General features: G+C 48.3%; 2 protein-coding genes across 2 annotated transcripts; both read right to left on the reverse strand.

Annotated features, from left to right (window-relative positions):
* Nucleotides 1-129: 129 nt before the first annotated feature.
* ALT_8615 (DUF2457 domain-containing protein) lies at nt 130-2,211 on the reverse strand (the record flags this gene model as incomplete). The annotated part of the gene is made up of 1 exon (XM_089600445.1): nt 130-2,211. The coding sequence occupies one exon, from the start codon at nt 2,209-2,211 to the stop codon at nt 130-132; it is 2,082 nt and encodes a 693-aa protein (XP_089455338.1).
* Nucleotides 2,212-10,133: 7,922 nt separating this feature from the next.
* sha1 (putative calmodulin-binding protein Sha1) lies at nt 10,134-13,229 on the reverse strand (the record flags this gene model as incomplete). The annotated part of the gene is made up of 3 exons (XM_089600446.1): nt 10,134-10,519; nt 10,574-11,285; nt 11,454-13,229. The coding sequence occupies 3 exons, from the start codon at nt 13,227-13,229 to the stop codon at nt 10,134-10,136; spliced, it is 2,874 nt and encodes a 957-aa protein (XP_089455339.1).
* Between the last annotated feature and the right edge of the window lie 492 nt (nt 13,230-13,721).

Raw genomic sequence — 13,721 nt, forward strand, 5'->3', positions numbered from 1 at the left:
ACGACCGAGGGGATTAAATCTGTAGCCTGTTGAGAAGAGCGAAGGGAATCCCCTTGGGAAAAAGAAGTGACAAAGAATGTCCAAGTATGTACAAGGAAGACAAAGGTCCTTTTCTGATGGAGGAAAGGTCTAAACAGATAGGACGAGCTGGGCGTCTTGACCGACACCGTAAGCTCTGAACCTCTCAGCAACTTCGAGGCCAAGCTCCTTCATCCGTTCAGCTCCCTTTCCAGGGATGGGTCGCCGCTCCATCTGCTCTTTGGCAGCTTTGCGGCAATGCTGACGCCAGAACTTCTCCCTTCGCTTCTGACGCTTCTTCTCCAGACCCTCGACGATGTCGATCGGGCCTCTAGTGTGCACCTCGCGAGTGCAGGATGATTCACGCTCTGGTGATTCTTTCAAGTCGGCGATGGATGACCACCGATGAGCCTTGTCGAGGGACGTAAAAAAAGGGTTGGGAGTTCGAGGCAGGGACTTGGTGCGAGTCATAAGGGGGCGTTGAACCAATTCACTGATGTTGACACCTTGGGGGCGGCGGGAGGGAAGCTGATCATCCGAGGCACCATCGCCACTTTGTGTAGGTCCCATCTTGACCGGCGGTGGAGGGGACCGAAGACGTCTCGGAGACATGCGACCAACACGGCGCGGGGGAGGGGACATCATCCGCTTGGGTGACAAACGAGGCGAGTGTTGACGTACGGAATCCCCACCAGTTCTTCCCCGAGTTGCTTCATCAGCCCTAAACGACAGCTCCATCTCATCCTCTTCCAGGTCATCTTGATCATCAATGTCCGACGTAGGAAAACTGGGATCAATATCCTGAGGAATGAGGACTTGTTTGGAGAGACGACGTTGCTCGATGCAGGACTTATATGCAACTTCCAAAGGACGATCCTCATCCAATGTGCCACAAACGAAATCTGTGCTGTCGGGTAGGTTGGGAGTTCCAGGGCGCATCTTGACCGGGGGAGGCTTGAAAGGGGATCGACCATTTGCCTTCCACGCGAGTGCTGGGGGCCATTTCTTGCGGGGATCGTCAGTCATAGAATCCAGCGATGTGTTCGAGCCGCGACGTTCCAGTGCCTGGCGAGCCGACTCCAATGTCTGAGGGCTGGTGGCATTAGTCGTCGCAGTGGGAGCCCAGAATCCATACTCAGAACCGTCATCACTCTCATCGTCTGAATCGGCGAAGCCAGCCTCATTGTCGGATTCATTGCCATCATCCGAGGAGAAGTCCTGGATGGTCGAGTCCGCGTCGTCCTCGTCCTCCTCTTCGTCTTCCTCCTCAAGCGCCTCTTCCTCCGCTTCTTCTCCAAGCTTTCTAATAGCAATTTCTTTTCTCATACAATCACTCATAGTAATCTTCTCAGTGAATTCACCAACCTTGGTGACCCACTCATCATCCTCGCTGACAGAGCTTGCAAATTCGTGGAACCGGGTCGCCTCAGACTCTTCAAACTTGCCGAGACCCTTCACAGGTACACCTCTTTGACTGCTTGATGCCGACGGCTTCTCATCTTGCTGTGCCTTAACCGAGCAAGATACATCTTTATCCGGGGACGCCTTGCGGGCGACAGGGGCAGGGGATCCACGGGGCCTCGACCTGAGAGCAGCTGTGCGAACAGGAGGCCGTTCTCTTGTCGAGCAGGAATCCCTTGCCGGGCAGACAAAAGTAAGCACCGTCTTTCGCTTGGGAGGCTCCGCTGGAGTCGAATTGGTAGTCGATTCCGGTGCTGTAGGTCGTTGAGGTTTCGTTTCCTCAGCCTTACGCCCGCACGCAAAGCTGATGCATCTCTTACGTCCAAGATTGGCTTCCACAGTGGATTCCGCCGCATCCAACCCAGATCTACCGTTGAGTTGAGGAGATAGGGGGGGGCTTGGAGTGTTGGACAAGGATGGGCTCGTGAGTCCACCGTCGCTGGTCAGCTCCGCGGTCGAAATTCCGCTGACGGTGCCGGAGTGGTACGAGCGGTAAAATGGATGATCCTGGTGGTCGGCAGGAGCCAGTTCGGGACTGTGCTTAAGGGCACGTGTGAGAAGTGATTCCTTGCCGCGACTCATGGTGGTAGGGGACTTGACGTAGACGACACCGTCGTCGACGTTCATTGGGGAGGTATTCAAGAAATGGTGATCAGGAGGCTCATCGACGTCCTCAAGCATATCTGAATCTTGCTGAACAGGCTTGTTGGACTGATGGGGCGAGAGTAGCATCTTCAAAATCTTGTGTATTGAAAAGGGTCGATCACCACCGCGCAAGTATGCCATCGCTTCGAGTAGGTTGCTTGGTTAGAAACGGGATTGAGGTCGAAGAGGTAGTTGATGATATGGTCGTATGTTCGATATCGGTGACTCGAGAGGATATGTGGCGGCGGTGGGTAGTAGAAGGGAAGGTCGGAGAGGTAATGACGAGTTCAGTGAAGAATTAAACTTGTCAATCAGACAGATAATAGAGAAGACGCTCTCTCAATATCGATCAATGATACCACCGATCGACCCAGAGGGCTGGAGATTAGGTTGTCCTCAGCAGGACGATGATTGTCATGATATACAACGCATGATGTGAGGGGGGCGGAAGTGAAGAAAGGTACAATAGGATAAGACCAAGAAAGTCAGGTATGTAGCCAAGAAGTACAGTCGTACAAGCCCTCCCTTCAATAGAGTGGCAGCTCAAGAGAGCGCCAGAAGGAGACGCGTCCGAGGAAATCAGAAACGCAATGTGTTGGCAGTGCTAGGTAGATGGAAATGGAGAGGAAGAAGGAATGTCAAGGAGGATTGAAAGATGCAAGTAATACTTAGTGGAAAAGTCCGGCACAGGAAAAGGGCCAAAAAAAAAAAAAAAAAAAAAAAGGAAAAGAGTAATAAAAATTCAAATAATTAAATAATTAATTAGGGTCGCAGTACAATACTCTACCAGCCTAGGAGGGAGGGGAACGAGAATTCGCTGGGGCGATCGTTTTTTCTATGACGGGGCGGGAGAGCGGCACCAGGTTTAGGAAGCTGATTTGGTCATTGGAGTGAGTGGTAGTAGTGGGTCGCCACTATCAAGAAAGGAAAGGGGAAAAAAAAAAAAAAATTCAGAAAATTAAAAATCAAATTATGACACTTTGGTGATCTTCTCCTGGGCTTCTTTCCTTCTGCAGGCGGCCACTTGACGCTCAGTCCAACTCAACCCCGCCAAGAAATGGCCCACCATGTCTCCTGTTCCCACCAACCCCAGTGCTTGCTTCGGTTCCTGCGGTTAACACACCGTGAAATGTATTGTCACACGGTAATATTGCTGATGTACGATCTGTACTCCGTACTTGGAGGGTATAATACGAGCAATTATTACAACCTTCTTTTTTAGTAGTAAAGAAGGCAACTTGATGACAATAATGGAGTGTCAAGTACATGCACACGAGAGAATGAAGAACCAAGTAAGATGGAAGTCCATGAATGTCTCTGGGTTTCATTCATTTGAATTGCTGGGTGTGACAAACTTAGGTGGTTTCATCAACCGGTGGGACGGCTTAGCGAGATTGAGGAATAATAATGATGACTGGTACAGTGGAAGTGTTACTCCATAGAGGCAGCCGAGTCCTTGAGTATGAGGGATTTTGTATATGGCACTAAGCCTTGCTCACCTATATTGAAAATGACAACACAAGAGATATGTGATAAAGAGAATCAGAAACAACTGAAACCCACAAAGCAATCTTCAAACACACAAAGAGAGAAATGTCACAATATATCAGGATCTTGCTTCTTTTCTGCTGTGCAACACAAAGTATCCCAGAAATATCCCCTGTACCTCACTTTAAATTTTGAAACACTATCTATTCTACCCCCACGAGCCCAGGACTAGCAAAGCAGCACGAGCTCCTGTTACTACTCAGAAACTGCATAATGCAGCCTCCTACTCTCGGTTTAATAAGCAGCATCCAACAAACACCAGCTAAAGTCGCCCGTCTGCCCACCGTTCTCTGCAGTGCGCTTTTCGAGGTAGTCGCTAACCCTCAGTAAGAAGTACTATGCCCTTTCCGGGTTCCCTTAGGCAATCCGCAAGGCGTAATTCCATTACCGCCTGTGTAAGGACGGGGCGGCAGACTGTCCCAAGGGCTCACACAAAAGGGGCGGCGAGGGCTCGAAGGGGCAATACAAACACCGCCGGAGTCACCCCGAGGCTGTCCTTAAGGGTACGGGGCAACTACCCCTCTAGGTCTCAGTGAAAACCGTCCCCTTACGATGTGGTATTACTTAACCACGACCTAAAGCCAACTGCTGAGTGGTTCAGTGCTATCATCATCACCGGGTTGGCAATTAAGATTACCTGCACTCTGTATGGTTCCTGATCCTGAACCTACTTTGGCTCAAGTGGATGTCACAAGTACTACCCTGGAGCAAATGATGATGCACAAATAATAATTAAGGCGCTCTGCGCGCTTCGTCTTCGATATCCTCTAACAACCTGGGTCTATTGTTTAGCTTTCTTTAAGTGCTGCATTTGCGCTGTGCCTAACTTCAGCTACACTATAGAACTAGCACGAAGAGCCTATACTATCATGGATAATAAATCACAGCGTCATTGCTTAACAATAGTTATCTATGCTTGGTATTCTTTGTTGTCCCGGGTCATTATCGTGCCCTGTGCCGAGCCTTTCCCTTGCCTGGCGACAATTCCAACTGTCCATATCCGGAAGGCATTTACCTTGGCTCTGACATACGTTACACTCATTATTGCAGAGTTATGAGGACGAGATATTTAAGAATAGCATGACTGCGCTCTGTACATTGTGCTGTCAGAAGATCAAATTATGCAGGTTAAATAAAAAGAACAGCTGCAAAGAAATCTCACATAATGTACCGAAGGTTCTGAGAAGGTTGGCCCCTTGCGAGAAATGTCTGGCGAAAGTACGCGGGCTAGTACTGTACACGGCTTTGCCCATCGCATGACGCTATCCAAACTCAAGGATGGGCTACTGTAGGCCTCAACACGAATCTGACTATATGCAGCTAACCCATGACAAGAACCCGCCGTGTTGGACCTGGTTTCCAATTTGCAAGTAGGTTCCCATCTGAGAGATGACGGAATTGGGAATTTTGGTCTGCTTGGAATCACAGTCACAAGAATAGAAATCGACGAAAAATACCGAAAACTTACTATCTGCTACTACAGACTTGGAAATCATAGTTCGATCTTGGCTGTACAACATCGAAGATCACAGCAGGGGCCAAAATTGCCAGAAATAACAACCAGATGGGCTAGGAACGGCTTGCAGATACCGATCTCAACTGCTCATACTGTATGGTTTGCTTGGTATGATTATCACTAGTAACTCCCTAGTACTACCAAATAATCATCTATCGATAGATGTTTGAAGATATGTTCTGTTGTCAACACTTTGGATAATTATCATTTGTAATGCGGTATGGCATAATCAACCTTGCTATTACAGCATTCGTTTCAAACAGGTATCCCCAATTCGAATGCCGACCAGAGCATCCACGCTCAATCCGAGGAGAATGTTGCTTTTCGGCATTGTTCAAGACGTGGCGATGGGATATCCACCTAAGGTAAGCACGATCTCTTTCCCAAAGTGTGCATCTCTTTGAGAACTCTCCGATCATCGTATATCCCTTTATGCTTCGAATCCTTCAATCGTCTCCCAATCTCCACATATACGATGTTGGCTGGAGACCTGACGATTCCAGCCTGAGATTGGATCATGAAGGTTGACGCCAGAGAAGCGGTCAGAAAAAGTAAAAAAAAAAAAAAAAAAAAAAAAAAGCAGCCCTCTGATTGATGAGCTTGCGAGTTTTGAACGCCAAATGGTCAGTCCGCCAGTCTTCATTGCCTTCAAAAAAGCGGGGACCACCAGCAGCTACGGATCATGTTTGCGAATCAACGGAAGCGCATCGGCCAAAGTCTTGGTCAAGCTTCCTACACATCAAGGATACCCCCACCTGTGCTAGATTGCTATTGCGGTTGTTTTTTTATCCACCCTCATCAGCCAATCTGATGAAGATTTGACGGTTTTTCCTCCTCTCTACTGTTTCTGGTCCCAGGATCCGAGCAACTGAGATGCATTTCAGGATATCAGCTGTTCAGATGTCTCGTGATGTGAAAGAACGGATGATATACTTTGAAGAACGGTGAGCAAAGCTAAGCTCAGCCTTACGAGAAGGTATCCTGCAACCTCAGCACAACACGACCGTGGATATCAAATGCTGAGTGAGATTTATCCACTGATTTGATTGCCTCTACAGCTGACGACGCCATACACGAGATATCGTGCATGAAAGACATGCAAAACAAGCATCATGGCGGAGCTTGATGCTGAATCTCAAGCAACTTTGACGCTCCCAGTGTTACACGCTTCGTGTCTGAATACATGGATCAGCAGGCGACTGTGTGATGAAATCAATTCAGTCATCTGAAACTCCGAGTGAGATCCAATCATACCGGTCGACAACTGTGGCATGTGGCCGACTGGGAACTCGTGGTCAGCCCCTCAAAGCCGACCGATATGGGATCTTGCCGATGGAAGGCGAAGGGCTCCCGCGTTGCTTCATGCTCGCTGAACTAACTGGGTGCTCCTGTCCCTTCCAGATTCGGTCACCGGTGGGGCGGAAAAGGATATCGCAAGCGTGGTTTCCCGCCTCTAAAAACGAGTATATGTGGCATACGGGATATCCTATCGCGGATTGCGGGTTCCCCAGATGGATTGCTGGGATTCGAGAAGGCAAATGGCAAACTACATTAAGACCCAGGGTAAGTGGAGGCTACTGAATTGTACAAAGGATGATGCAGCAGACCACCAGCTCAATCCTCAGCCTGCTTGAGGATTATCATGACCATAGAGGATTAGGTAGCATTAGTCCGCACCTCCACAGTCCTATGGATGAATAACTAACGTAACTGGCGTTGTATGTCTCAGTGGCCGACGTCGGCCCAGCATTTGATAAGCCGAACGACGGGGCCCTTTATTAACCGCGAGCACATTTTGTATGAGGGATTTTTGTCAGTAGCCAGTTCGCGGGTTCCGCTCTCCACTCCAACACGTTGAGCCTTGCCAACTGCGTCTCGCTCAGGCACTCTTGGTGCATGCAAGTGTCGCCAAATGTAGTAAGATAAACACTAACTGTGCGCCAACAGAAGCAAAGCTGCAACTGAATGAACTGGTCGAAGGGCATAGACAGCATTTCTTTTTGACAGCTGCTTCAATCCAAAGCTTCGGGTCGTATTATTCCTCTTACGCATAAGCCTTCATCGTCGGGGGTTTCGGTGTTCGTCAATTGTCAAATCATCGCAGAATGTCACGGGTCGACAAGTAATACCTGACTCAAGCGAGAAAGCACCAAGACGGGATCTTATTAGGATCGTATGCGGGGGTTATGTAGAATTGCCTGTCAAAAGTTATAACAATGCTTTGATCTCGTCCTTTGGACCTTCTGACCCCTCATTATCATCCCAAGTCATGCCTCTCAAGTCTCGACATCGACACCCCCACGATATTACTGATGCTGAACTCGACCTGAACTGACATTGAACAGTCGCTTTGAAACGGTCTGTATGGCTTGGATTTCTGTACGGTATGAAGCGTACCATACCGTATGTTCTAGTACATACCACGGAGAAATACATTCGTTCACAATGACCTCTGCAGTGTAACAGGTTACACATGGGACTTACCCTTGCTTTGGCCAGGCTCAGCCCGAAGTGTCATGGGCCTGGAAGCATTCCAGATAGCCCTGGACCGAAAAGGTCCCGACCGTTCTGCGGACTCGGTGAGATAACTATAGATCTCTAAAGTCGTACGGCAAACAGTGTACGGAGTCCGGAGACCGTCTGAACTGGCAGACAGAGTACAGCCAAGCCAATTCAACCTCGCACATTATCGTGATCTCCTGATCGTCTGCACTACGCATTCCACCGGGCGAATTCCAAATTCAAGAGAGCACACTGCATACTTGATGAAGCAGCCAAGAGCTCCGCCAAGAACCGCCAAGATCAATACACAATGCACTGTTATGCTGCTCCTCTGCATCTCCCCTTTTGGGAAGTCGGAGGTCAGCAGGATATGCTTAAAGGGATGTCCTCCTTGAAAGTCCTTACTCCCCTTTTCATTCCACAGCAGCACTTGGCGACGTTCCTTTACCTCTGCCAAGACGATAACTCATACCGGTGCACCGTCTAGATGACACTGTATTGAATATTGAATATTGATATTCGTTTGATGATCGACTATCCACGAAATATGTACGACAACGTTCGGCCTACTTACCCTTTCCGCGATCTCATGACTCGTGGATGGTTAGGGTATCAGTGTCATTGGGAGCGCGGACGGACAGCCGACACCAGACAAACGTTGCTTTTTCTTCCTCCTTAAGCCACCCCCTTCTTTCCTCCAGTGTTACCGTCGACCGACCGTTCCATACTCGAGTTACTCTGCTTTTGCCAAGCGCTCTGCCAAGTACTGCACATTCTACATATGTGGTCTTCTTCTGTGCCCTGTCTACCAGCTCACCTTCGGGAGGGGCTGCAGGCGGCGCAGAGATCCTGCGCCCCTTTTCTCACCAAGTACATAGGCTCGTGTTGAGGATTTGAGACAGCCGACAACAGCTAGCGTTAGCGGTAGATCATGTCGATCATCGATAGTGATGTTACGTATATATCGAGGCTGAATCAACCACTTCCCCAAACCGCTACAAGCCAAATGCCAATACGATATTTGTCGCTTGGCATCAAGAGGACTGATTCATACTTCCAAATTTGGAAGAAAGTATTGATCTCATGATTGCCCAATAATGGGCAATTGAGCTTACGGGATACACGACATAGAGTTCTCCAGCACTACCTGTTACATTGACTTGCGGTAATTAAGACTGCTGATCGGGCAGAACTAACATCAGTGGAAAGACAACATTATGCTATTGCCCCGTGCAGGTTCATCTGATTCAGTAGCAGACGGAAATACATTGTTTGAATGAATACTCGCTGGAATAAGGTGTTTCATGCAGTATGCTAAACCCATACGAAATACGCCATAGTAATAGCGCGAAATGGCATCTACCGTAGCACGGAGTAGACTACCCCAATTCAAAATCCAAGAGAGATCATACTAGAAGCCCACAAACGCCAGATATCCATTTTCGTCTTCCAGTAGTCATTTTGAACCAATCGGTCATCCAGCATCTCAACATCGGGTAATTCCGAACGCCGAAGCTATATCAAGGCACCTTCTGCACCTTTCCACCAGGCACTAGATACCTACATTACAGCCTATATCTCCTTCATTAACGAATTTCCATTCGCGGGCATCATTCGATATGGATAGACTCATACGTCATGTTCATTTGCAAATTACCAATTGCCATGTCAGAGAGACCCAATGTAAACTACCTTAACTAGAGATGTAAGACAATAGCAATAATAATATATTTGCATCCGGCCGAACAACCCTGCACACCTCATCCATCATCCTATGACATACCCCCCAAATATTAAAGCAATCAAAAGGCAACAAAACGAAGATAACCAGCCACCACATAACAACTGTACGGAGTATTCATCGGAAACTTACCTTTGGGTAGGGTTTGTGGGGTACGTTATTGTCAGATGAGAGTCGCTTTGACAAGGGTGACATCATAGGTTCCGGATGCGCTGCGCATCTCGGGTTTGGGCACTGCGGCGATAATCCATCCCAGCCATGCATATACACAAGGCTACACGCGAACGATAATACTATGTATAGGCTGCTAGATATAGGTTAGCCAGCCTCGTCAGTATGTTATCATGACAATCATCGCAGGGCTGGGTTTCTAAATATAATTTCAAATAGGGGCGTGGTCGGATACATCAGATAGGCATCATAATTTAGGCTTGGGTCGGTTTCCTAGTAGCTGATGATTGGATGCCTACATATTTTCTTGTTTCAAGTCTTAGATCATCGTGGCTGTATCAAGTGTCGCTGCAACAGATGTACTCGTTTCATAGACTACCCGTAATATAGATGCTGTACAGTAATTCACCTGCCAATGCCAGATCCACAGACGCCCAAAGCATATGCAGGAAAAAGATATCGTGACCACTAAGGATACCAAAACTCCCAATAGCGGAAATGGCTTGGAAGCCTCTGCTCCCCTGCCATCTGCTAGGTACGCGTCCTTCCATGGCCACGTCGAGGAGCCCGTGTCGCTGCCTGGAGACGCTTCTCTGATCGACTGCCCATCTTGCTACGTTGCTGCCTTTGCTCTTTCATTCTCCTCCACCATCGCAGGATGATCGCTTTGGCCCGAAGCAGCCGATCCCTTGTCTGCACGACCGCTGAGCATTGCAGTGCCAGATTCCTCGCCACACTTCGTCGGTGAGCTTCTCGGTGTGCAAGGACGCGTCGCCATGCACTTTGCAGCACTATAGCAGCTCGAGCTCGTTTGGTCGACAACAGTAATCGAGAGCAGAGGAAGGCGAGCCCTCCAACCGTGAAATTGCTGTCGAAGACATGTGCCTTGCGGGAATTGCTAGGAGAAACGAGGTTCGCTACAAATCATCGGTTAGCCGTTGCCCTGGGCTGCACTCTGGAGATAAACTCACCAAACTGAGAGCTGCAGCCAAGTGCTCGTAGACGGGCTGCCAAGGAAGTTGGCTTTTGGCCATGACTTGATGCGACATTGCCCAGGATATATTCTTCGTACTCGTTCACTATAGCCTCGTAGATCCTTCCATCCGCAAAGCTTGTGCTGAGATTCTCCAACCGGAGGCCACTCAGATGCGCCAAGATGGTTGCCCATTCCTTGAGCAATAGAATAGCTTCGTCGTCGTCTTCCATTTTGTCATTAGGACCCTTCTCCTTAACCAAATTTGCATCGTTGGCCTGCTCGTATCCGAGCTGTGATGTAGCTTTCTGCCTCAGTCTGTCAATCTCTTTCGTCACATCATCCCAGTCGATGAGCTCCGAAAGACCCCATCTACTGACCAACCCCCATAGCAAGGCAATCGTCTTCTCGCGATGGCCATTAACAATGTCTTCGGCGTGCACGTCACGAACAAGCGGCGCAGCATCTGGCGCCAGCTTCAAAGCATCCAAAGCAATCTGTACATTGTACTTCTTCACTGTGCGGTTCGAGCAGGGGAATTTTAAACGCCTCGATAGCAGCCATTGATGGTTGTCCAGTGGCGGCGCCGATTCCCCTACAGCCCCTGCTGATGGATAAAAGAGCAATTCCACAATCCTAGTTAATCTCACACCGTCCCTGAGGTCAACCGCAAGATTACTCATTTGATACTCGTACTCTTGCAGTTGGTGCTGTTCATATGACAAGTGACAGTCCAAATGTTTGAGTGATTTCAGAATGTCACCTGATGCTGGCAGCAGAAGACGGCCCAGTGCTTGCATAACCGCTGTGGAAGACTTGAAAGATGAGGAGGACCTAAAAAGGCAACTTGAAAGGATTGTTCCTGGACACAATCTCACCTTGTCCAAAAGGATAACCATCATGATACTCCGAAGGACTGTACGGCGATATGCTTGGGAAATCATATCTGAGCCCGCGTGGCTAAGATCCTGCGAATCACGATCCATATCTCTATTTTGCACCAAGAAGACATCCAAGAATCGTTCCAGTTTTCGTCTGAGGAATTTTTCCTTATCTGCAGTCGTTTCAACCGAGAAATGATGGGAATCTCCATCGAGGAACTCATTTTCAACTCTTCTTCCGGTAACCGTCTCGGCAGCTGCTCTCAGTGCTCGAAGGTCGTACGATTCCAACCAAATATCCAAGAACTTCCGCTTCATACCCAAGTCATGTTTCAAACGCCTTGTTTGTGTTAGAGCATCTTTTGGTATACTGAGAGAGCCATACGTCAACGACGCTTGCAATCGCTTATGAAGTTCGACAAAAGGTCCGCTTTGATACAGTTGAAGAAGCTCATGTCTGCGTGCTGCAGGGTCATCATATCTCATCTGACCGTCCGTTTGATCGAATAACCGGTTGATTAACTGCGTGATTACTATTTCCTGATGCGCAAGCCAATGGTCCTCATACATCGCTGGGTTGACAATATCGTCGGTTATGAGTGCAAAATCAGTCATTGCCGTCTCTTTCTTGAGTAGCGATGCGTTGGTTTTGTATGTCTTGGACTGTTTGAGCGCATTCGAAAGGGGTGTTCTCCTGGAAGCAGACAGAACGGCGCCTTCAAGTCTCGAGCTGCTTCTGACGGTACCGTCCATTTTACTACCGACGCCGGTTACAGGTGCCCTAGCATTATGTCGTTTCTCACCGAGCACGGATCTTCTTAGCCCTTCGCTGGTGGCCACTTTCGCCAGTGGTTTCGTCAGAGTGTTTGCAAAAGGACGGGCTTTGCCTGAGAGGGCTCTAGACGATTTTGAGTATAATTCTTCTTTCGTATTCGATTTCCAGAGTCCTTTGTCATTGGGTTTGAAGATCATTGCCCCTGGAGGAATATTCTCCTTTCCAGTGTTCTTGCCAGCGATATCGATGTTTATGGCGCTTCCTTGAGGGACTTCAACACTTGGCTGTAGCGGAGTCTTTCGACTAGAGGCCATTGTTCTCTTCGCTTGCCTTTTCCGCGCAATTTGTGACTCCAGGCTGTTGATCTCTGTGCCGTCTTGAACATAATGATTGAGGTTGTCGGACTTGAGCGGACTGAACATTGTCATAAACACGCTGGCGACCGTGGTATCGTCTGGGGGGATGAAGACAGTATTGCGGCGCACATCGCGTTTGAGTTTATCTTTATGCTGGCCTTCATCTCCTCCGCCATTGATTCGCATTAGTAATGACCTGTTTGTCTCTGCACCGGCATCTATGTTCTGTCTCTGGTGCTTGACTTCCGCTTTTTGGAGCTGTGGTTTGGATGGTGAACTCGAGGCGAAGCTGACTTTCGGGCGGAATCTATGGGCAGGTTGGGCAAGCAATGAGGATTTGCGGCCTGGAACTCTAGCTGAGATTGTGCTCTCTCTTTTTCGTTTCGGCATTGCGAGCGTAGGTCTCTCTTCGTTCTCATCGTGGATTGCGAACGATGTTCCTGTTTTCATCCTTCGCTTGGCCTTGACTCCAATCAAGGTACTGTTTTTGATCGCAGTGGTGAAATCGAGGCTGGCAGTATCTTCGCCACATTCCAAGCTTCCTTCCCACGAGCTATCAATTGTATGGATTGTATCACTGTTTCTCGAATTCCTTGACTTTACCGGACAAGGAGTTCCAACTTCCTGCAAAAGACCAGACATGGTGGTTGTTGTTTTTGAGATTATCCCATCAGATAGTCTCAAAGAAGATAACCAATGTCTGGTCTCAGAAGCTTATCAGTCCTAGTGCACTTGACACTTCTCGGAGATCGTACTTAATCGAGGCGGTTTGAGGCGTCGACTTGGTGGGAAAGATAATAACAAGTGGATCTAACAGACACGATAAGAGACACTCGATAATTTAAGACTCCTATAACAAATTGCTGGTCATAAGAAATAGAGATAAAGATAAATGGTCAATATCTAAGGTAGTTTCATGGAACGAAATAATGTATGGAAACGCGAGGCCTGGACTGTTGACGGGAAGCAGTTGCCCAGGTAACACATTCGTACCTGACTTCTGAGGCAGCCAGACTGACTCCCATTCGGTTTACACACCGGTTGGAGATAATCATTTAGTTCAGCATATAGAATCTCATCAATTTCCACGCGTGAATGCTTGCCGTGATGAACTATCTCTACTCTGAGCCGTTC

Source organism: Aspergillus lentulus (genome assembly GCF_001445615.1).
Source record: "Aspergillus lentulus DNA, contig: Alt16, strain: IFM 54703, whole genome shotgun sequence".
NCBI classification, from domain to species: domain Eukaryota; kingdom Fungi; phylum Ascomycota; class Eurotiomycetes; order Eurotiales; family Aspergillaceae; genus Aspergillus; species Aspergillus lentulus.